A 22,500-nucleotide genomic window follows, 5' to 3' on the forward strand; every position below is an offset into this window, starting at 1 on the left:
AAACCTCTGGCGTGGTCCGTTTGCATCAAAGTGTAAGTGGCTGTATTGTTCAAGCAATGTTTCGGATTTGTCTGTTCTTTTCTGTATTTTGCCTCATTGCTTTCTTTCTTTCTTTCTTTCTTTCCTTCTTTCTTTCTTTATTTCGTAGGGATACCAGTGACTCTTTCAGTCGTAAGTATTATCTCCATCTTTTGGAAATCCTGTGGCAAACCGTCTCCATTTTCTCTCACCATCACTGTTTCTACCCCCCTTTTTCTTTCATTCTTTGTTTTGTACGGTTCCTTTATTTTTTTTTTTAAATTTCGGGTTTTCCCGTTTCATCCATTGCAGGTAATCAGGAACGGGTTGGGGAGCAGGGTAGGGGTAGGGGGTGGGGGTTGGAAAGTAAGGTCACCATGTCTGTTGTTTGCGTGGGAGTCTGTTGACTGGCTTCTTGAGCACTAGCTTTTTTGGCCCAGTCTTGTGTTATCTATTTATTTACTTGTTTATTGTATTTGTATTTCTCTTTATCACAACAGATTTCTCTGTGTGAAATTCGGGCTGCTCTCCCCAGGGAGAGCGCATTGCTACACTACAGCGTCACACTTTTTTTTTTTTCTGCGTGCAGTTAAATTTGTTTTTCATATCGAAGCAAATTTTTCTACAGAATTTTGCCAGGACAACCCTTTTGTTGCCGTGGGATCTTCTACGTGCGCTAAGTGCATGCTGCACACGGGAATTCGGTTTATCGTCTCATCGGAACGACTAGCGTCCAGACCACCACTCAAGGTCTAGTGGAGGGGGAGAAAATATCGGCGGCTGAGCCATGATTCGAACCAGCGCGCTCAGATTCTCTCGCTTCCTAAGCAGACGCGTTACCTGTAGGCCATCACTGCACTATTTACTTACTATCTATTTATTTACTTGTTAATGCATCTACCTGTTATCGGTTCCATGTGAAAGATAAGGCTGTAAATGTGGGCAACCGGACAAGTATCCTACTTAAACTCGAATGCTTCATTTTATTTAGTTTTTTTTTAAAGTGATTAACACTTGATTTTGATCAAGTTTTAAGTCCGATTGCTATCGATAAAGAAAACCATTTAATTTTCAGTGTTTCTCGTATGCTTGTTCTTCGGTGCATATATGTGATTCGTTGCTAAAAAAAAAAAAAAAAAGAAGAATTAATTAATCTGGGCAGCACATGCTTTTTCAGACATCATAGGTGTTGGAGTCTTAATGTTAGAGGGTTTAAAAAAAAATCAAAAGAAACGTTGTTGGAGATTTAAAATTTTACTTCAATTCCTATTGCTTCCCCTGCTGTGATCCTGAGTAATGATCTGCATGTTGAATATTGTTTGTTCATGATTCATGTGACTGGGTGGGGAAGTGTGATTGAATTATTACTTCATGTGCATATAGTATATATCTTTAATTGGTTACTTTTACGCGAAGTGCCTGTGATGTTTTATTTTTTTTACTCAAGTACATGAATTTCGTGTTGTGTGTAAAATGCGTGGTTTATCAAAATTTTACCCTTTTGTTTGTTTATTGATTCTCTGTGTCGTTTTTAGCTTTTAGGTGGATTTTCTAGTGGTGTGTGTGTGTGTGTGTGTGTGTGTGTGTGTGTGTGTGTGTGTGTGTGTGTGTGTGTGTGTGTGTGTGTGTGTGTGTGTGTGTGTGTGTGTGTGTGTTTCTTCAGTTTTTCTTCAGTTTAACGTCTATTCACTATAAGTGTTTTTAGACGGAAAGGAGTAAAGTAGTGTATAAAGGAAAGGGAATGCATGTGAATATTAGTGTATAGAAGAAAAAAAAAGGTTCATGTCATGTATCAGAGGAAAAGTATATTATAAGAAAAAGTCTAAAGAGGTTGTGGTGTGTATTGAATGAGTTGTCATGGGAAGGAGAACATGTATATGCATATCAACAAGTATTAACCTACAGCAATGTGTGTGTGTGTGTGTGTGTGTGTGTGTGTGTGTGTGTGTGTGTGTGTGTGTGTGTGTGTGTTGTACCTTTTCTGTGCAGTGAATGATGTGTGGGTGTGAATCGTTTTATCTCATTTTTATCATTACACTTTGAAATGTTACATATCTGTTCCTACTGTGAAGCGCGGTGAGCCTGCTCTTGAAAGCGGTAAACAGCGCTATTTTAGCCTCCACATTATTATTATTATGATTATTGTTATTATTATTATTATTATTATTATTATTATTATTATTATCATTATCATTATTATTATTGTCATCATTATTATTATTGACGGCGGCGAAGGAGGAGAATTAAGACGACGACGACGACGACGACGACTGCGACGTTTCTTATGAATAGTCATAGTATTGACGATGATGATGATGACCACGAGGCACGAGAGGAGTGATGTTTGACATATACCACCACCATCTTTCTCACACCTTCGTCCCTTTCACATGCCAGGGGCTTGGTCGTCCTGCTCATCCAAGTCGTCACGCTACTCATCTTCACCTCTGGATCCATGTCACGCGAACTGAAGCTCACCACACCCGTCCAGCAGGATATCCGAGACAGCGAGCACAACAGCCATCCTCAAAACTCCGCGGATAGTGCCCCCAGCGATGTGACGGAGGAGTTTGAACAGATGGACAGACTGGATGATCCCAACCCGCAACGTTTGACACACGATGGCGTGAACAGTGATGAAGTCATCCAGGACAGGTCCGACGGAAACTTAAGTTCCGTGAAGGCAGTGGACACTGCCGTTAGTCAGCACGTGCTGCATGGCGATGGACAGATAGTGACTGGCGACCGTCACCTGCTGAGGCCCGATGAGTTCAACATATATCAGATCGATCGCCCTGACTCACGTAACCCAAACAGCCCATACTCTGCTGGCAGCGAAAACGTCCACCGCCAGCAGGTAGACCTGTCGCAGAACTCACAGGAAAACCAACACGTTGTCAATCAGAAACAAGGCTCCTTCCAAGTCCAGCCTTTACAACAAACCTTAGAGAAACGGACGGTAACAACCACAACGCCAGACCCTTATCTAAAGCGATCATTCGAGCATGCTTCGAACAGACTACCGAACGATATGAATGGACAGCCATATCTGTCACACATTCAAAACACACCCAGGGAAAAGTCTCAGAACATAAACCGCACACAAGATTCGTCGCTCAAGAAAGAGCCTGTGGTGACCTGGGACAACTTAAAGCGTCCAGACAACGCCGACGACATACCCAGTGGTGTTGAAACGAAGAAACGGAAGTTCTACGTCTACCTGTTGAACAGCAGACCAAAGGCCTTGCTCTCCCCGGGTTGCCCAGACCGGGGTTTTGGAGGCCGTGTGACCAGTCTGGCGTTTGTGAAGGTCCATAAGTCGGCCAGCACCACAGTGGCCAACATCCTGGCACGATACGCCCTCAGGTACTCGCTCAACGTTGCCCTGCCTTGGAAGGTAGGTCTGGAACTGCGACATGAGTTATATCATGTTGTCTCATACCTGCTCGGTTTATATCACAGATTGACATAAGTTTACATTTGGGCCAACAGCAAAGTGAGAGCTGTATTATCAATGGTTTCTCCAGTCAATGGGAAACTATTTACAGCTTAGTCTTTTGTGGACTATGACTCTCAAACTAGGAGGCAAAATTTCACTGGCTCTTAGTGCAGCAGCCTTGTGGGCTAGTTGGCCTTTGGGAACTATCCCAACGCCGACTGTCCTAAAACCCTCTTGGCCGAGAGAGTGGGGATGTACTTGGGCAAGACACTCTCCACTATAATCAAATTCTAGCCCAAATAGTCGGAACAGCAGTTGCCTCCTCTGCTGTTCTGATGGTCATAGTCGGACACGATTGACTATGATATATCATACCTGCAAGAGAGGGAGATGACGATAATGGTAGCAATGATTTTGTCAAGAAAAGGTCGCAGCCCTACTTCAAGTGTCAAATCAAGTCAAAAGTTCTTCCATCAGTATCAGTATCAGTAACAGCATCAGTAGCTCAAGGAGGCGTCACTGCGTTCGGTCAAATCCATATACGCTACAACACATCTGCTAAGCAGATGCCTGACTAGAAGCGTAACCCAACGCGCTTAGTCAGGCCTTGAGAAAAAACAAACCCACAAAAAGTTTTTAAAAGAATAATAAAAAGAGAGAGAGAGAGAGAAAAGAAGAAGATAAATCCATAAAAATACTATTACTAATAATAATAATATCTATAAGGCGCAAAATCTTGATGAAGTCAACTCTAAGCGCGCGCGCACGCACACACACACACACACACACACACACACACACACACACACACACGAACTGATGATAAATAAGGAAATAAATGTAAAACATGCAGACACACGTTCACACACACACACACACACACACACACACACTTACACACACATTATCCTGCACCCCCCCCATCCCCCCTCTCCACACACTCTTCCAAAAACTCCCCATATGGGCACATGCAAAAACCGAAATGGGCAAAAGCTTAACAATACATGGAGACAATGTGGCAACATTACGCAGTACATGACGGACTTGTGATCAAGTAAATGAAATAATGTTGTGTATGAAGGGGGTCATTTACATTAAACGTGATGAGAAAAACACACGTGAACCATATGCGTACACGCATATTTCAACAGTTGTCACTTCACAACAAAGTGCAACTTCTTTCGAAGGATTTGTACACACACACACACACACGGAAAGATCTAGAATCAAATATTCATTTTTTTGACATCGAATGCTACACAAGCAAACTTTCGCTTACTTTCATGGGGTACTTTAAAATTGTTTTCACAAACTCATGCAATCCTATATTGTTTAGAATTTAGCTTCCATTTATAACCCAATATTTAACTAATTTTGACAGCCCCAGTTTCACCTTCGAGATCCGTTTCACTTCTCGGACTGATCATTTCCAACGATTTGAAATGGGAGAAAAATACGGATAAAATTGTTAAGAAAGCACAACAGCGCCTGTACTTTCTTTGGCGCCTCAAAAAGTTCGGAATTAAAAAAGAAATCATGGTTGATTTCTACCGAGCAGTCATTGAAAGTGTGTGTGTTGTTGTTGTTTTGCTGTTGTTTTAATTTGTGTATTTATTTTTTGTTTTTATTTATTTATTTATTCTTATTCTTATTCTTATTATTATTCTTATTCTTATTTTCTGTGTGAGAAGGTAGGTAGGTAGGTAGGTCCCGTCAATGGCAAAGGACGTTTTCTGTCAACTTTTGCATGCTCGGAGAGAAAAGTAAAGTAAAGGCTGTGGATAAAAAGTAAAAGCAGTGGAGAAATGCAAAAATCGTTCCGGCGCCGTGAAGAAAAGACCTAGTCGTCAACGCCTGGTCCCGAGGCAGGTGCTGGGGGGGCCTCAACTCGGGCTCTGCCCAATGTGGGTGAACGACGTCCTCCACAGCGCCTTATGCGACACCCTGGTTGTGGGGGACGCGGCGTGGCGTGGCGTGGCGTGGCGTGGCGGATCGCTCCTGTTGGCGCACAGCCTGCAAGGGTCGACCCGTCCGCCTGGCTTCTTCCCCACGTGTGTGTGTACTGGCAAGCTAGCGACCGCTCGGCGAAAGAGCGCTTTTATTAGTTCAAAGCCAGTCAGGTTCTGCCCGTCCTTTGGTGACTCTGGATAACTTTGTGCCGATCGCATGGCCTCGAGCATCAAGTGTCAGGAAGTAGCTGTTGTCACCCGAGCAGGAGATACGCTCAGCACGCACGCACGCACGCACACACACACACACACACACACACACACATAAACACACACACACACTCATACTTAATGGAACTATTTGAATTTTCATCAGTTCCCCCTTCACAGTTTTACCTTTTGTTTCCCCTCAGAAAATGATTAGAGTTCAGATTTTATTCTGCACGCATATATATATATATATATATAGTTATAGTTATAGTTATATACATATATATATTTTTATAGTTTTATATAGTTATATAGTTATGTATATATACATATGTATAGTTATTTATATATACATATACAGAGAGAGAGAGAGAGAGAGAGGAAGAGAGGGAGTTATCTTTTTGTCATTTGCCTTTTAAAAGCCTTTCACTTCCGACCGCGGATATGTCGGCGGTTTAGGGGCAACTGCATTATCAGGTGTCCAGCCACTCATTTGTATGTGATTACCTCCTTTCAAATGGCGACTATCTTGATGGTGTTCGTAGCAATTTCTCGCCAAGTTTTGGCTCAAGTTTAATGCGTTTTATGAAGCAAAAAGCCGTCGAACGTGTCATCATGCTGCCAGAATGTACAGTACAGAAGAGGTGGCCAAAATTTTGTTTGATTGTAAGTACAACATCGACAATATCAACTACGAAAACGTGATTGAAAACGAAAGTAATGTTGTCGTTGATCTGCTGAAGTGATTCTGGTTATCCTGATGATTACATGCTACAAGATACATCAGCAGGAAGGGGGCGGGGTCGTGTTAGAAGTGGGTATAGAAAAACAAACAAACAAACAATATTTTAGTTTGAAACCGTCATTTTGGGGTTTCCATTAACTATGAAATCCTCAATATGAAAGCTTAAAGCCGAAATATTGTTCACAGTGAGTTTTTTTGTTTGTTGTAAAACAGTATGGTAGTGTTTGTGGGTGTTTGATGTGATGTGTGTGTGTGTGTGTGTGTGTGTGTGTTGGGGCGCGGGGGGGGGGTATATGTGAGTGGTTGTGTATAGTGTCTATGTTTAAAACAACATGATATTACAGGATAAAAACATCACTGCGCTCGGTTGTTGTGTCCTATACATTTGCTAATATTCTAGCACCATTTCCACCCATTAAATAAACAAACTTGAATTTCCTTCTCCCCCCCCCAATATTCTGTGTATTTTTCCCCCCACTAAAAATCCGAGTTATCTTCCCCTAATTGGGAGTTATCTCATCCTCTCAACGTTAATAATTATATTCTTCATTCATTTTCGTCCAGTAAAACATATGTTTTTACACAATTTTGAGTTTGATTTTTTTTTTGTGTGTGTGTGATTTTTTTTTTTTTTTCAAGAGGTTGGTAATTATTTTGCCAAAATCGCAAACAGTTGCGGAAGTGAAAGGATCAAGTATATTTCCTTTCGCCATATTTCACTAGACAAGCTCTCAAGGCCTGATTAGCACATTGGTTTTCTGCGAAGGTCAGCCATCTTCGGCTTTGATTGGTTGATTTTTTTTTCATACAGGAGATCTTCGTTTATTCATTTATAGTCTGTTCATCTAAGATGATGATATTAGACTGAAAATAATTCATATTATTATTGTTGTTGTTGTTATCATCATCATTATCATCATCATCATCATCATCAATATTATTATTATCATTATCATTATTATTATTATAATTATCTATGTTATCGTTTCTGTCATAATGATGATTACTATCTTCATTAATTAGAAATCGTCATTTTTTGTGATAATCAATGGCAGGGGAAGAAATATTCAACTTGAAAAGTGGGGCGGTTCTGGTGGAGGGTTGGGGGACGGGGGTGGGGGTGGGGGCGAGGGGGAGGGGATTGAGGAAGTAAAAGAGAAAGAGAGAGAGAGAACAGAATGTGGAAAAGACAGAGTACAAAATGTAAAATGGAGAGGGTGAGTGTCAGTGACTGGAGAAAGAAAAACATAATATTGGAAGAGAGTGTGTGTGATGTGGGAAACAGGATTTGGGACAGAAAGTGTTTGCAACACTTCTATAGATTATCATTTGAAAAGAGGATGATGTGGGGACCTACAATAAACAACCAACTAGACTATCAGTATCAGTATCAGTATCAGTAGCTCAAGGAGGCGTTACTGAGTTCGGTCAAATCCATATACGCTGCACCACATCTGCTAAGCAGATGCCTGACCAGCAGCATAACCCAACGCGCTTAGTCAGGCCTTGAGAAAAAAACACAACAACAACAAATAACAAAAATTTAAAAAAAGTAAATATAATAAACACAAATAAATGAATAAATAAATAAATTAATTAAAAAAATAAAATAAATAAAAACTGGACTATCGAACACATAACTAGATACATACAATTCCGCAAGCTGTGGCACCTCCTTTGAAAGTGAAAAGTGAAACTGGTTTTGTTCGTTACAGATGCCACGCACTGCTAGATTCAACTACTTCGAACCCAAGATCACAGTACGACAGGTGTTACCTGCCCCAAGAGGACAACACTATCAGGTGTGTGTGTGTGTGTGTGTGTGTGTGTGTGTGTGTGTGTGTGTGTGTGTGTGTGTTTTGCGTACATGCATGTTTGCGCGCATATGTGTGTGAACGTGTGCTTGCGTGTGTGTATTTGTTGTTTTTTTTTTTCTTCTAATTCATTATTTATCAATGCGTGTGCATGTGTTGATTGTGTCATACTCCACGCTCACCCATCAGTCCATTCACTCGGAAGGCGCACCGACAGACTGACAAAACTATTTATGAATAAAAGCGTTCCTTCTTTATGATTCATACTCAAAATACCAAAAGACTTCAAATCATTCCAGGCACACACACGCACAAACACACACACACACGCACACACACACACACACACACACACACACACACATTGTATTGGAAACCTAAATCTTGAAATAGATTATATAGTCCTTAAATATTGGCAATTATCCAATCAATTTTCATGTTCCTCTTTTGGCCGTCCGTCTAAGCGGCTAATATTTCTGACTGGACACTTCCCAGCCGGGTTGCATGGAGCAATCTTTGCATCGCTAAGTTTGCTTAGAGTTAATTAAGGCCAGACACTACAGTCAAACAACGACTTTTTTTTCTCTCCGTCTATATCGCTTTTTTTTGTCTACTAGGTGTATCATCACTTATGGATCACAAAAAAGTGTTCTTAGATTTCTGTGAATACCCGTTGCTATGGAAACAAATCAAAATGACCGCTAAACAATGTATCAAAGAAATCGGGCTTGTGGTCCATGTGGTGCATGCCGACACTTTTTGTTATTTGGACGTGATACACAATGACATTATCTTCATTTTCACGTGAGATTGTGTTGATTCTTCAATTATTGTACTTTTATGATTAAAAAACCCAAAAAAAACCGGGAACTGCTATGAATTAAATGTCAGAGAATATTTTCATACATACTCGTGACAAAATTTCAATAACATGTCATAAAACAATCATGCAAAGTCTCATGGTTGTAGGTTTACTCATCATTGAGCAAGTCCAAGATATGTTGTCAAAGCCAGAAACTTGACGACTTGCGTCGAAATTGAACAAAATAAACACTTTCGTGATTCACCAAGCAATCCTTATTGGCAATTTTTTTCATTGTTAAAGACATCTTTACAGTGGAAAAACTTATGCATATGATAGAAGAGATGTTCAAGAATCAAAATCCATCAAAAACCCAAATCATGAAAAATCATCATTTTGGTCTCTTTTGCACTGCCGTGCCCCCCTTAAGTCTCTTCCTAAGTGTATGGAGTTTACCGTGGAATTAGGAACATTCTTAACTACGGGTGTTTCTCTTTCTTCTGATTCGCGAGAAAGGGTATATAAATGATTCAATAATTAGTTCGAATCAATAAAACATTTTTCTTCAATTTTCATTTATCAATCCCGTGAGGTTCATTTACAGCTATTCTTACACCGCCACATCACTGGTACCCAGACCAGCAAGATGCCAACAAGAGGCAGCAGAGCCCCAGCTGTGTGGGTCTACAGTTCAGTAAGGAGTGGCACAAAAAGCTGTTCACATTATATATATATATAATTTTAAGATAAAGTTCACTCCTGAACTACTTGTCACAAAAAAAGTCCAGCCAAACAAGACAAGGGGCTAAATCGCTGTCTCACCCAACTACCCGAAGTATTACACATAATTATTCTACTGAACTCCGAAATCATCGTCTAAAAAAAAACCACCCAAACCCCAAACTACTTCATCCCTTTTCACACGATTCCTCCTCAGCGCTTCCACACTTTCTGGGAGATTGTTTGTGTGCTGTTATTTGGTTATTTATCTATTTTATTAATATATTCATTTGGTTATTTATTTATCTATTTATTTATCTATCTATATATCTGTTCATTCATTTATTCATTTATTCGTTTATTCATTCATTCATTTATTTATCTATTTATCTTTTTATTCATTTATTTATCTATTTATCTATTCAGCTGTTCATCTATTTATTTATTTATTTATTTATTCATTCATTCATTCATTTATTGTAACAAAAGCGATGGACTTTTCAACAAAAGTTGATTTGTACGGTAAAAAAAAAAAAAAAAAAAAAAAAAAAAAAGTTCTGAGAATCCGCGTCACTTTCTGTCGGTCCAGGTGGTGTTCAACCACATGATCTTCCACCGCGAGGAGCTGGAAGCCCTCATGCCGGACCGCACCTTCTACTTCGCCATCATGAGGAACCCGCTGGACCGCTTCGTGTCCAGCTTCGTCTACTACGGCTACGACAAGCTCTTCCTCCGCCTGCCCAGGTTCTCCACCGTCAAGGACGCCGTCCTGTACTTCATGCAGCATCCGCACGTGGTGAAGAACTACATCAAACCAGAGCTGTACAACTCCCTGGCAGGCGACACGGGTCTTGCCCCCAGTCTGCAGACGGACGTGCAGGCTGTGCGGGCTCACATCGCCAGAGTAGAGAGGGACCTGGATCTCATCATGATCGTGGAGTACTTCGATGAATCGCTGGTGCTGCTGAAGAGGAGGTCGTGTCTGTCCATGCAGGACATCGTGTACCTCATGAAGAACGCCAGACGGCCGGAGGAACTTCCGGAAGTGAGGCTGACCCAGGAGGAGAAGGCCATGTTCGATCGGTTCCAGATGGCGGATGACCTGATGTACCGGCATTTCTACAGCACATTCTGGGAGCTTGTTCATGCGGAGGGCCCGGGATTTTTCTCGGAGGTGCGTCAGTTCAAGGAGATACAGCGGACTGTGAGGAACTTCTGCAGCTCTGTGGGGTCCGTCTGGGACTTTGTGGTGGTCCCGCAGTCCCCATGGAACGAGGAGTTCATGGTGACGGCCAAGGACTGCCGCCTGATGGCCGTGTCGGAGTTGGACATGCAGACCTACCTCATCAGCCGGGCCGTCAAACTGTACATGATGTCAGCAGGAAATCCCGATTTTGTAATTTGAATGACAGTGTGTAGTCCTATATGTTTGAATATGGACGAGTTGTATGTCCAGTTTTGAGGTTTCATTCCCTATCGCATTCATTCCTAGATTTGCCAACACACATTTCCAAATTACACCGTGGGCTGTTTTTCAGTAAGTTATGGGAGTTGCTGCGCATCCAGAATCGGCCTCTTCTCCCAAATATGGAGGACACACACCGACAGATAAGCCTGCCTGCCTACTCATCCGTCGGTCCGACGGGAGACTCCATCATATGGGAGTTGACTGCTAGTCCGAAAGACAAAACAGACTACACACTGCCGTAGCTTTTTTTTTTTTTTTTCGTCCGAACGGATTAGCTAGCTTGTGTGCCCTCTACATCGCTTGCACTTTGAGCGATATGTAAGCTTATTCTCTTAACTATGCAACAAAAAAAGAAAAAAAGAAAAGAAAAGAAAAAAAAAAAAAAAAGGATCACAAGCAGATAAACGGATTATTAGAAATATGGATAATAGTAAAACAGTAAGCAATAGTTGCACGGATATAACGGAACGAATAAAACCTGAATGAATCAATGAACGAGCAGACCATTATACCGACTGAACGACTAACACCTCACCATGATTGACTTACTAAGTGACTGTCTGTTAACTGCCAAAGTAACGAATCAGCTTATTAATTGATTACTTAACACACTAAGCCGTGTATATGTGCAAACTGCACCCATTCTCTGTATTTGATTTGATAGGAAGATGAGACCTGAATGACTTGGTGATTTATTCTTTATGGTTTTGCAAGGGAGTTAAAAAGTACGCAGCCGAATTTGCATTTGTATTTGTATTTCTTTTTATCACAACAGATTCCTCTGTGTGAAATTCGGGATGCTGTCCCATGGGACAGCGCGTAGCTATACTACAGCGCCACCTTTTTTTTTTTTCCTGTGTGCAGTTAATTTGTTTTTCCTATCGAAGTAGATTTTTCTGCAGAATTTTGCCAGGAACATCCCTTTTGTAGCCGTGGGTTCTTTTACGTGCGCTAAGTGCATGCTGCACACGGGACCTCGATTTATCGTCTCATCCGAATGACTAGCGTCCAGATCACCACTCAAGGTCTAGTGGAGGGGGAGAAAATAATTATCTGCGGCTGAGCCGTGGTTCGAACCAGCGCGCTCAGATTCTCTCGCTTCCAAGGCGGACGCGTTACCTCTAGGCCATCACTCCACTCCGGAATGTGTGTAGGGTGGTGGTGTTAGAGAAGAGACGAGTGGTGTTAGTGTTAGTGTTCTTGTGTGTGTGTGTGTGTGTGTGTGTGTGTGTGTGTGTGTGCGTGCGTTAGTTATTGTGTGTATATGTGTGTGTATGCGTGTATGTGTGTGTATGTGTGTGTTAGTCAGTTAGTATTAGTTACTTAGTGTGTGTGTGTGTGTGTGTGTTAGTCAGTTAGTATTAGTTAGTAGTGTGTGTGTGTGTGTGTGGAGAGAGAGAGAGAGAGAGAGAGAGAATCAAAATCAGGTATTCTGTCGGAATCAAAATATAGTTTAAAGAGAACCAAAACAAAACAGAAAATGTATATCGGCACAAACACATGACAACCCATTTAGAAGATGAAACTGGTTGACATTGCTGATCTCAAAATTCGTCTTGCCAGTTGAAAACATACTCAGTTGTATCGCCATCGGATTCAGGCCTATAGGACTATACAGGCCTATAGTCGTTTTCACAGTATGCTCTTCAGTTCGTATTGTATGTCTCACAGCACGTTTGAGGTATCACATGGTTTCAATGGCTTGGTTTGCCTGGTGCATTAATTGTGTGGGTGGTTGGTTGGTTGTTTTTTTGTTTTTTTTTTGCTTTTTTTTTAGCCCTGGTCCGGGTTCCATGAGGCGATAGTTTAGCAACTAAGTTTTCTTAGAATTAAGAGTGTTCCCAACTCCAAGGTAAATTCAATATACTTAGGAAGATTCTTAACTCTAAGCAAACTGAGTGTTCCCACCTCCAAGGTAAATTCAATATACTTAGGAACATTCTTAACTCTAAACAAACTGAGTGTTCCCACCTCCAAGGTAAATTCAATACACTTAGGAAGATTCTTAACTCTAAGCAAACTGAGTGTTCCCACCTCCAAGGTAAATTCAATACACTTAGGAACATTCTTAACTCTCTGCAAACTGAGTGTTTCCCAACTACAAGGTAAATTCAATACACTTAGGAATATTCCTAGCTCTAAGCAAACTAAGTGTTTCCCAACTCCAAGGTATATTCAATATAAAATTAACGAACAATGAGGCCAGGAGACCAAATAATTAACAAACAGTAAAGAATGGTAACGCTCTCCACACGCAAGGTACATAACTTCAAGCCAATGCTGCTTACGCTACCAATTCAGCAAGCACACAGGAAAATTTTAAAAAAAGAAAAAAAAGGGGGGTGGGGGGTTGGGGGGGGGTACACTTGGAACAAACCCAGACTCTTCCTCGAAAAATAAAGCGCCAGGCTTGCTTTTATACCGATCATTTGACATGTGCACACAGCAGCAATGACAGAAGAAATGTGCAAACACGAATTAGCTTTTATTCAAGACTGGCATAGCCTCTCTAATCCTGAACAAGCCACACAGAACACACGGACAATACAGAACAAACACATGGTTGCCTCGGCGGTTTTTCAACTTGAAATTAGGCCTAACAAACAATGAGGCCAGGAGACCAAATAATTAACAAACAGTAAAGAGTGGTGACTCTCTCCTGAACAAGCCACAAGCTTGAGTGTGGAGAGAGTTACCACTCTTTACTGTTTGCTATATATTCAATATACTTAGGAACATTCTTAACGCTAAGCTAACTTTGCACTGCAAAGATCGCCTCATGGAATCCAGCCCTGGTTAACAGTGGTTTTATGAATTGTCTGATAACAGTGGAATCTCAGTGGTTTTGTTTTACACGGGGAGTCTTTATCTGTAAAATGATGGGTCAGAACATCAATAAATACTTTTGAAATTATGTCGGTATTTGTGTCTTTCCTTGGTGTACACCATTCAGTCATAGTATCTGTACGACGATACTGAATCTATGTATGAGGTGGTAACGGAAATCTTTAAAGTGTATGATTCTTGTCGTGTGTAATTCATAGAAGAAAGTTTTACGCCATATTCTATCGATATACAATAATTATATTTTTTGCTTGTTTTTGAACGCCCTGAGGAGGTCCAATAACAAGGCCTTAACGTCGAACAATAAATGGTGAGTATATTTTTACGTTTAATACTTCTCTGTTGCTCACTCTGTCTGTCTGTCTGTTTCTCTTTACCTGCACTCACCCTTTATACATATGACCACCCGTCTTTCTGTCTTGTGTCTGTGTATATTAATTATATGCGTTTTTTTTCTCTCCACTATTTGGTTGTTTACTTTCTGTCTGTCTGTCTGTCTGTACGCCCCGTTGAGAAAACGGGGGATAGTGTCTGTTTCGGGGGTGGGCGCCTTTCCGCCATACTATATCATTATCTGCACCTTCTGGAAAGACTGCACTGGAACTTTTCTCTTTTTCCAATCACTCTGTTTTTCCTATATGTGAATTAAAAACCCTTCACTGCCAGGCACGTATGTGACACGTGCATATTGACGTCACGGATGACGTCATCAGAAGAAGGGAAATAACTGTGGAAGGCTGAAAATTCACACAGTTTATCAAGAGTGGTATATCTCCAGACAATTTTCGCCGTTTTAGGCTTATTTGTTTTGGATATTGTTTTATGACTTGAAACACCACTTGTTACTGTTTTTCCCCTGGCACCGGCTGTTTTTCTGTCGACTTGTTTCCCGAACTATTCCCCCATTTATGTATATATATATATATATATATATATATATATATATATATATTCCCCCCACCCCCCGCCCCCTAAAGAGTTTTTCAGACCTGTTTTTTTCAGTTTTGTTCCTATAGAGGCAGCAGGTCAGAGGACTGGCTGTACTGTTCTTGATGCGATGCTCTGTACGCCAAAACCAGGGGAGAGAGGGGGTCTGGCACTGCTGACCTTGCCGTTTCATTGGTGGCGGAGTCCATCTGCAAGTCACGATGGGGCGGAGTGTGAGTGTTTTTCTCGTGCACCGCGGGGAGTTCATAGAACTTGGAATATCTTATTTAATTTTTTTTTAACCCCTTGACTGGCGCAATTGCTGAGTGGCTAAAGCGTTGGACTTTCAATCTGAGGGTTCGAATCTCGGTAACGGTGCCAGGTGGGTAAAGGGTGGAGAGTGTTCCAGTCTACCAGGTAGGTCAACAACATATATGCAGACCTGCTTGTGTTTGAACCCCCTTCGTGTGTATACGGCAAGCAGAAGATCAAATGCACACGTTAAAGATCCTGCAATCCATGTCAGCGTTCGGTGGGTTAGGGAAACAAAATCATATCCTGCATGCACACACCCCGAAAACGGAGTATGGCTGCCTACATGGCGGTCGTACACGTAAAAGCCCAGTCGTGTGTGTCCATACGAGAGAACGTGGGAGTTGCTGTTCACGAACGGAAAGGAAAAGAAGAAAACCCCTTGACTGCCTTAGAACGCAGTATTCACGTCCATTGTGATGTCATTCATAACATCGTCAAAAGATGGGAAAATAACTTTTGAAGGCTGAAAATTCACACACAAAAAAAAAAATCTAGAGTGCTGAATGTATTAAAGAATTAGAAAATCGCAAATGCTTTTTTTATAATTCAAAAACAATTTTTTTTTTTACTTTCATTTTAAATCTATGTCAGCACTGATGGTTGTTATGATGTAGTGACTGACGATGACTGGTATTTGAATGTCTGTCACACTCATTCACATACATAGAAATAACAGACAAGTATGATTTCATTTTTCTGCAGGTGATATTGATCTTTTTTTGAGAGAACAAACACAATCCATGAATAAACAGTAAAATATTTGATCGATATCAGGAAGAGCATAGTATTGGCATGGGAACAGGACAACAAGTACGAAACCCGAATACTGTCTTCTTCAGTTTTGAGCGAAGTACAGTGGAGTTGGAGTTAAGAGTGCAAAACTGATAGCGTCTGGAATCGTGTGTGTGTGTGTGTGTGTGTGTGTGTGTGTGTGTGTGTGTGTGTGAGAGAGAGAGAGAGAGAGAGAGAGAGAGAGAGAGAGACAGAGAGACAGAGACAGAGAGTAAACTGCAAGGAAGAGAGACGCTCACTCAAAATGTAGAGCGCACGCTTTGTTCAACCGTGTTGGAGACTTGATCAAGGCAGAACCATCAAAGAAGGATATTACGACACAAAATGAGAGTATCCCTCAGACTGTCTATAGCAAGAATAACCAAGAATAACACGAGTTTTTAATTTATTGTGCTGGAGTTTACCTCCCACTTCCCCCACCCACCCACCAACCCGAAATATGAACACAAGTTATACAAAATCCTGGCTGTAAGAAAGGTTTAAGTTTATCCATAAGCATTTGGAATGGAGGAAGTAACAATGACAAATAAGACGGTTAAAAAGACGCACATGTGCATTGAGACGTGACAAGACCCATCATCTTCTAGAGTCTGTCCACTGTTTTGTTATTGAATTGTGTCCACATTCGTAAATACTGACTGTTGATTAATTTGAGGTATTCAAATCAGATTGAGAACTTCTTTCCCCCCAGTTTTATGTAGTCTGAGAGAAGTATAAGCTTCTGTTTAAAAAGAGAGAGAGAGAGAAAGAAATGGGATGACAAATATAAAGTGATATTAGTCATTCAGATGAGACGATAAACCGAGATCCTGTGTGCAGCATGCACTCAGCGCACGTAAAAGAACCCACGGCAACAAAAGGGTTGTTCCTGGCAAAATTCTGTAGCAAAATCCACTTCGATAGGAAAAACAAATAAAACTGCATGCAGGAAAAAAGAAAAAAAAGAAAAAGAAAAAGAAAATGGGTGGCGCTGTAGTGTATCGACGCACTCTCCCTAGGGAGAGCAGCCCGAATTTCACACAGAGAAATCTGTTGTGATAAAAAGAAATACAAAATACAAAAATGTTGATGCACCCATGATCCCCACTCACCTCCACTCTTTCTTCCCTGTCTCTCAAGACACGCATCGTCTTTTGTAATATTACTGTTATTTATTTCCTCTTCAGACACTCACCGTATGATACATTTCAAAAAATCCTATCACAGTTGGAAAATAATTTCGCAGCATATTAAAGTGTTAGTGTTTTGCGTGGCACATGCGACAAATTTCCGCTTCAATCATTTTGTAGCTAGTGTATGATGTATATGACACGATGTTCTTTATCGACACCTTGACTCGATACTCAACTTTGCTAACTTCATTTTTGTTATCGTCCCGTTTTTTTTCTTCCTGGTACCAATATATTTATTCACAATATATGTTCACAATGCTGCCAAGCGTGTACCATTGTTTACATTTTCTTTACGTGAGCTCTTGCACAGGTACTTGTTCCAAGCGCCCATGGATAAATGTCACAATTTGTAGTTCACCTGCAAGTACTTTCACATCGCAGCATAAGGATATAGCTCAAGCGGCATAAGAGTTATTTGAAATTGAACTGAATCTACATAAGAGTTATGTGAAATTGAACCAAACAACATATAGCAAGAACGCTAATGAAGAAATGCCAATTACTGCAAGAAAGGAACAGGTAGGATTTTTTTTAAGGCCTGTTGTAGAAAGGACGTCAGAGAATGTTACGGTTTTTAGGGTAACGTTATCCGCACATCAGGACTTTCCAATGGCAGCAACAAGGGAGGGAAAAAACTGATGAGGAGCCCACAGCTACATTTCAGAGCCCTCCACCCCACCCCCACCATTCCCGACAACCCCCCCCCCTTCTCCGCCCCCACTCCCAACCCCCTTCCTCTTGCGAAAAGGTAAGAGACGCAGGCGATGTCCTTCAACGGCAACCCTGTCCAGATCGGTAAAATCGGTGGTGAAACATATGAAGCCACCACGAAGGTGGGTTTACCTGCATGACGAGAGAGAGAGAGGGAGCTAGCTCCTTTCAGTGCGCATCAGAAAGCAGCTCTTTCCCGAGAGGGTTGCCGTGAGGGACAGCACCCAGGGACGTTTGTTTCCATGGGCGTTTGAAACCAGTACCTGTGAGCGTGAGAAACTGCCCCGAGTCCCCTAAACCCACCCCCGGAGACGAGAATTACGCGTTGGCGAAGGCCATGAAGCTGAGAGGGTTCATCATGCCGCTCATGCCGCCGCCCATGCCCATGCCGCCTCCCATGCCCATGGAGAACATGAGCGACATCATGTTGGGGTCTCCCATCATGAGCGGCAGCCAGGGCAGCATGCTGGACCCTCCGCCCATGCCCTGCATCATGGCCATGGGGGTGGCGATCTTGTTGACGTCCACGCCCAGCATGTTGGACATCATGAAGGCACCCATCGGGTTCTGCATCATGCTGGGGTTCTGCCTCATCATCATCAGCGCCGGCACTGACATGCCCGAGGGGTCCGCGAAGGCCATGGACGACATGAGCATGGCGTTCATGGGGCTGTTGGGGTTCGGGGGTCCTCCTGCCGGTCCTCCTGGTCCCCCTCCTCCGCCACCCAGGATGCCGCCTCCTTGGGCGTCCAGCTGGGCTGTTTGGACACACACCCACACACACACACACACACACACACACACACACACACATGAACACACAGACACACACACACACACACACACACACGCGCGCGCGCGCGCGTGTCAAAGAAAGCTGTTCTCGATAGAAGCACGTGGAACAACCTGGTTTTGATAGATAAAGTTTCGAAGCACTAAAACAACCTGGTTTGATAGATAATGTTAAAAAACAACAACAACAAAAACCAACCAACAGACAACTCCCCCCCCCAAAAAAAAACAAAAACAAAACCGGATCAGGCTTTGATATTTTCCTGAATACCCCCCTACCCACCACCTTCTCCACCCCCACCCCCACTCCCTGCCCACATATTCCTTGTGATTCCAGAATACTCGGTCATAAAGACACATTCTGTTCAATCAATTCAAATTTTGGAATTGTGTGAACAGCTATCATCACCACCATCACCCTCAGTTTTCAACAGCTGTCACGACCCCCGTCCCCCACCCCCACCCCCCACTCCATTGTGGATATCTACATATGAAACAAAAAACTTGATCTCGAGAACGAAAGCTAATACATCGCCCGTGATTTTTTTTTCTCCCTGGACGACTGTGTGGAGTGGAGTTTATTTGAGGGATGGGCATTGCGTGGGAAACGCGTGGAGCAGGACTTCACTGAGGACGTTTTCGGGATATTGGTTGGCTGAACTTTATTTTTTGGGGGATATATTTTTTTAACGCGAATCTTCCGAGTATGTGTGTGTGTGTGTGTGTGTGTGTGTGTGTGTGTGTGTGTGTGTGTGTGTGTGCGTGCGTGCGTGCGTGCGTGCGTGCGTGCGTGTGTGTGTGTGTGATGGTGTCGATTCTGATAGTTATGATGATGGTTATGATGATGATGATGATGATGATGATGATAATGATATTGGGGTTGGTCACTCACACTCCTTTGAGATTTAGTGATAGAAATCATGAATTAACACATGTATCTCATGACATTTTCTGAAAGCGGAGGGTGAAGGGGGGGGGGGGGGGGGGGGGGGGGTTAAAGATTTCTTTTTGATAATCCAACGACTTCAGTTCGCCATACAAAATCCCAAAACGGTAAAACCCTGTTTTAAACATTTGGAAAAAAACAAACAAACATAAATTCGATTAAATATTTTCATACATCCATTTTTAGTTTGATTGCCATTCTGATTCTTAAACAATACTGGTCTATTGATGATCACAGTTGCCATGTGTGTGAATTGTCAAACCTTGTTTCAAATCGCCAGTCTTTGGTGTTCATTATTTTCCATGTTTGAAATGCTTTGGTGTTCTCTTTTTCTACGTTTTGAGATTGGGAAATGTCAAATCGGCCGTTTTGCTTATCGCTTGTATTTCTCTTTTTGTCACAACAGATTTCTCTGTGTGAAATTCGGACTGCTTTCCCCAGGGAGAGTGCGTCGCTACACTGACAGCGCCACCCATTTGTTTTTTTTTTATTTTTTGTCTGCCTGCAATTTTATTTGTTTTCTTTTCGAAGTGGATTCACAGAATTTTGCCAGGGACAACCCTTTTGCTGGCATGGGTTCTTTCTATGTGCGCTAAATGCATGCTGCACACGGGACCTCGGTTTATCGTCTCGTCTAGACCACCACTCAAGGTCTAGTGGAGGGGGAGAAAATACTGGCGATTGCCGGTGTGATTCGAACCAGTGCGCTCAGATTCTCTCGCTTCCTAGGCGGACGCGTTACCTCTAGGCCAACACTCCACTTATGCCATGTCTGTGAATTCACAAGCCCCGTTTCACATAACCAGTCTTTTTGTGTTGTGTTGTCATTCCCCGTTCCATGGAGTCTTTCTGTTTATCGAGGGTCTCTCAGAACATGTTAAAACTGACAGCCTTTATTCAAAAATAGCAGTTCTTTTCTCTCTCTTCTTCTCGTTTTATTTGTTCACGATGAAGATACAAGTTCAACATAGCTTCCCCCCCCTCCTCCGCCCCCTCCCACCACACACACACACACACACACACACACACACACACACACACACACACACACACACACACACACACACACACCGGAAAGGCAGTGTTGTTTAATTAACGACGTCAAGTTATTCAACCCTGCAACACCTTCAAAGCCATCAGCCAGAGAAAGCGAGAAGAAAAGAGAGAAAAAAAGAGAAAAAAATCACCCATCGGAGTCACAGGAACTCACCTGAGGCCAAAGCACAGACAGCTAGAAAAACAGAAAGCAGGAAGATCTTCATTTTCCGCTCCTGTAAACAGATCACAAATACAGACCAGTGGGTGAGTGAAATCAAAACTAATTCAAATCAAATTATGGTGCTCAGAGCCTCGTCGACCACTATGGCCATCTCAAGGCTCGATCGATGATGGAGTCTCCCGTCGGACCGACGGATGAGTAGGCAGGCAGGCTTATCTGTCGGTGTGTGTCCCATCGTCGTTCCGACATTAGCCTGGTTGCCTGACTAGCAAAGGTGACTTTTTTTTTTTTAGTGAAGAGGAGTTGTGCAGTCCCTTCCCCACTCTCTCGCCTACCGACGCTCAAAGTCCCACAGGTGCAGATACTGCCATGTGCAGGACGGCCTCGGCAGGTGAAGGTTGTTTCTTCGGAGTTCCGCCTCCTAGGAGGACTTCCAGCCAAGGATAAGAGCTCCCCCTGCCCTTTGGTCATGCTCTTCCGCCTTCACAGCCGTTGGGAAAGGTTTCCTCCTCCGCCTGGTCCGTCGTTGGGAGACTTCACATGCGGCAGGTAGTACTGGGTTACATGGTACCAGTAGCAAGGGCTATGCCCCTGACCACCTCAAGGCTATCACCACGTTAGTACCTACTTCAAGAGTGAGCGAGTGAAGTGTATGGGGAAAGTCAGCAAAGTCCACAAATAGGTGTATGTAAAAATTGTTCAATAAGTCGTTCCGTAGCACCAGCATGTGAGCTGTTGGGGGAAAAAAGTGAAAAACTCAGTATCTGAATTTAGTAAACTAGTCAGTATGTCAGTCAGTCAGTCAGTCAATTACTCTATGGATGAGTAAGTAAGGTAGTAATTAGCGAGGAAGAACGCATCTCCCCCCACCCCACCCCCAACATACATGCACGCATGCGCGCATGCGCCAACACACACACACACACACACACACACACACACACACACACACACACACACATCTGCAACTGATGGAAAAAGGTTCAATTAAAACTTTCTTCCGTTGAGTTGGCTTTCGAAGTTGCAAATGAGTAAAATGAGCCGTGATTCGAACCAGCGCGTTCAGATTCTCTCGCTTCCTAGGCGGACGCGTTACCTCTAGGCCATCACTCCATGTTTAGATTATTATCCACATTGTTGAGTCATGGATCGCGATGACGTGTAACCACATGCTAAAAAAGCAGTTAAAGAAACAAACAACAAACAGAAAGAGAACAATAACAAAACAAAACAAAAAAAAACCCGGAAAAAACCAAAAACTGGTTGACCGGTAGAGATTCTCAAAAGCCGAAAGCGTAATTATAATTATGATATGACAATGATGATGATGATGATGACGACAACAACAACAACAACCACCACCACCACCACAACAATAATAATAATAATTTTGTACTTTATGGCGCAAACTTCCCCATATCATTGTGGGCTCAAAGCACCTCACATGAAACAATGCATATACTATTATACCACACTAGAGCACATCAGGACATAGAAGTGAAAAACAAAATCTACACCATGCAATACAGTACTACCAAATGGCACATGTGCATAATCGAAAAAAAGGGCACAAAATATGCACTCCCCCCCCCCCCGGCCCCCTCCTCACCACCATCA

General features: G+C 42.4%; 2 protein-coding genes across 2 annotated transcripts in view; one reads left to right on the forward strand and one right to left on the reverse strand.

Annotated features, from left to right (window-relative positions):
* Nucleotides 1–11,803, forward strand: part of LOC143277055 (uncharacterized) — a 16,308-nt gene extending 4,505 nt beyond the window's left edge. The window contains exons 2-5 of the mRNA XM_076581791.1: nucleotides 1–32; nucleotides 2,416–3,415; nucleotides 8,077–8,163; nucleotides 10,287–11,803. The exon at nucleotides 1–32 is cut by the window's left edge and continues 46 nt beyond it. Coding sequence (XP_076437906.1) covers nucleotides 1–32; nucleotides 2,416–3,415; nucleotides 8,077–8,163; nucleotides 10,287–11,102 — 1,935 coding nt within the window. The 3' untranslated portion in view covers nucleotides 11,103–11,803. The remainder of the gene's footprint in view (nucleotides 33–2,415; nucleotides 3,416–8,076; nucleotides 8,164–10,286) is intronic.
* A 5,371-nt stretch (nucleotides 11,804–17,174) lies between these two features.
* LOC143279357 (uncharacterized) overlaps nucleotides 17,175–22,500 on the reverse strand; it is an 8,117-nt gene continuing 2,791 nt past the window's right edge. The window contains exons 2-3 of the mRNA XM_076583377.1: nucleotides 20,875–20,935; nucleotides 17,175–18,684 (exon numbers count right to left, since the gene is read on the reverse strand). Coding sequence (XP_076439492.1) covers nucleotides 18,245–18,684; nucleotides 20,875–20,926 — 492 coding nt within the window. The 5' untranslated portion in view covers nucleotides 20,927–20,935 and the 3' untranslated portion in view covers nucleotides 17,175–18,244. The remainder of the gene's footprint in view (nucleotides 18,685–20,874; nucleotides 20,936–22,500) is intronic.

This window comes from Babylonia areolata, chromosome 2, assembly GCF_041734735.1.
Source record: "Babylonia areolata isolate BAREFJ2019XMU chromosome 2, ASM4173473v1, whole genome shotgun sequence".
Lineage (NCBI taxonomy): Eukaryota > Metazoa > Mollusca > Gastropoda > Neogastropoda > Buccinidae > Babylonia > Babylonia areolata.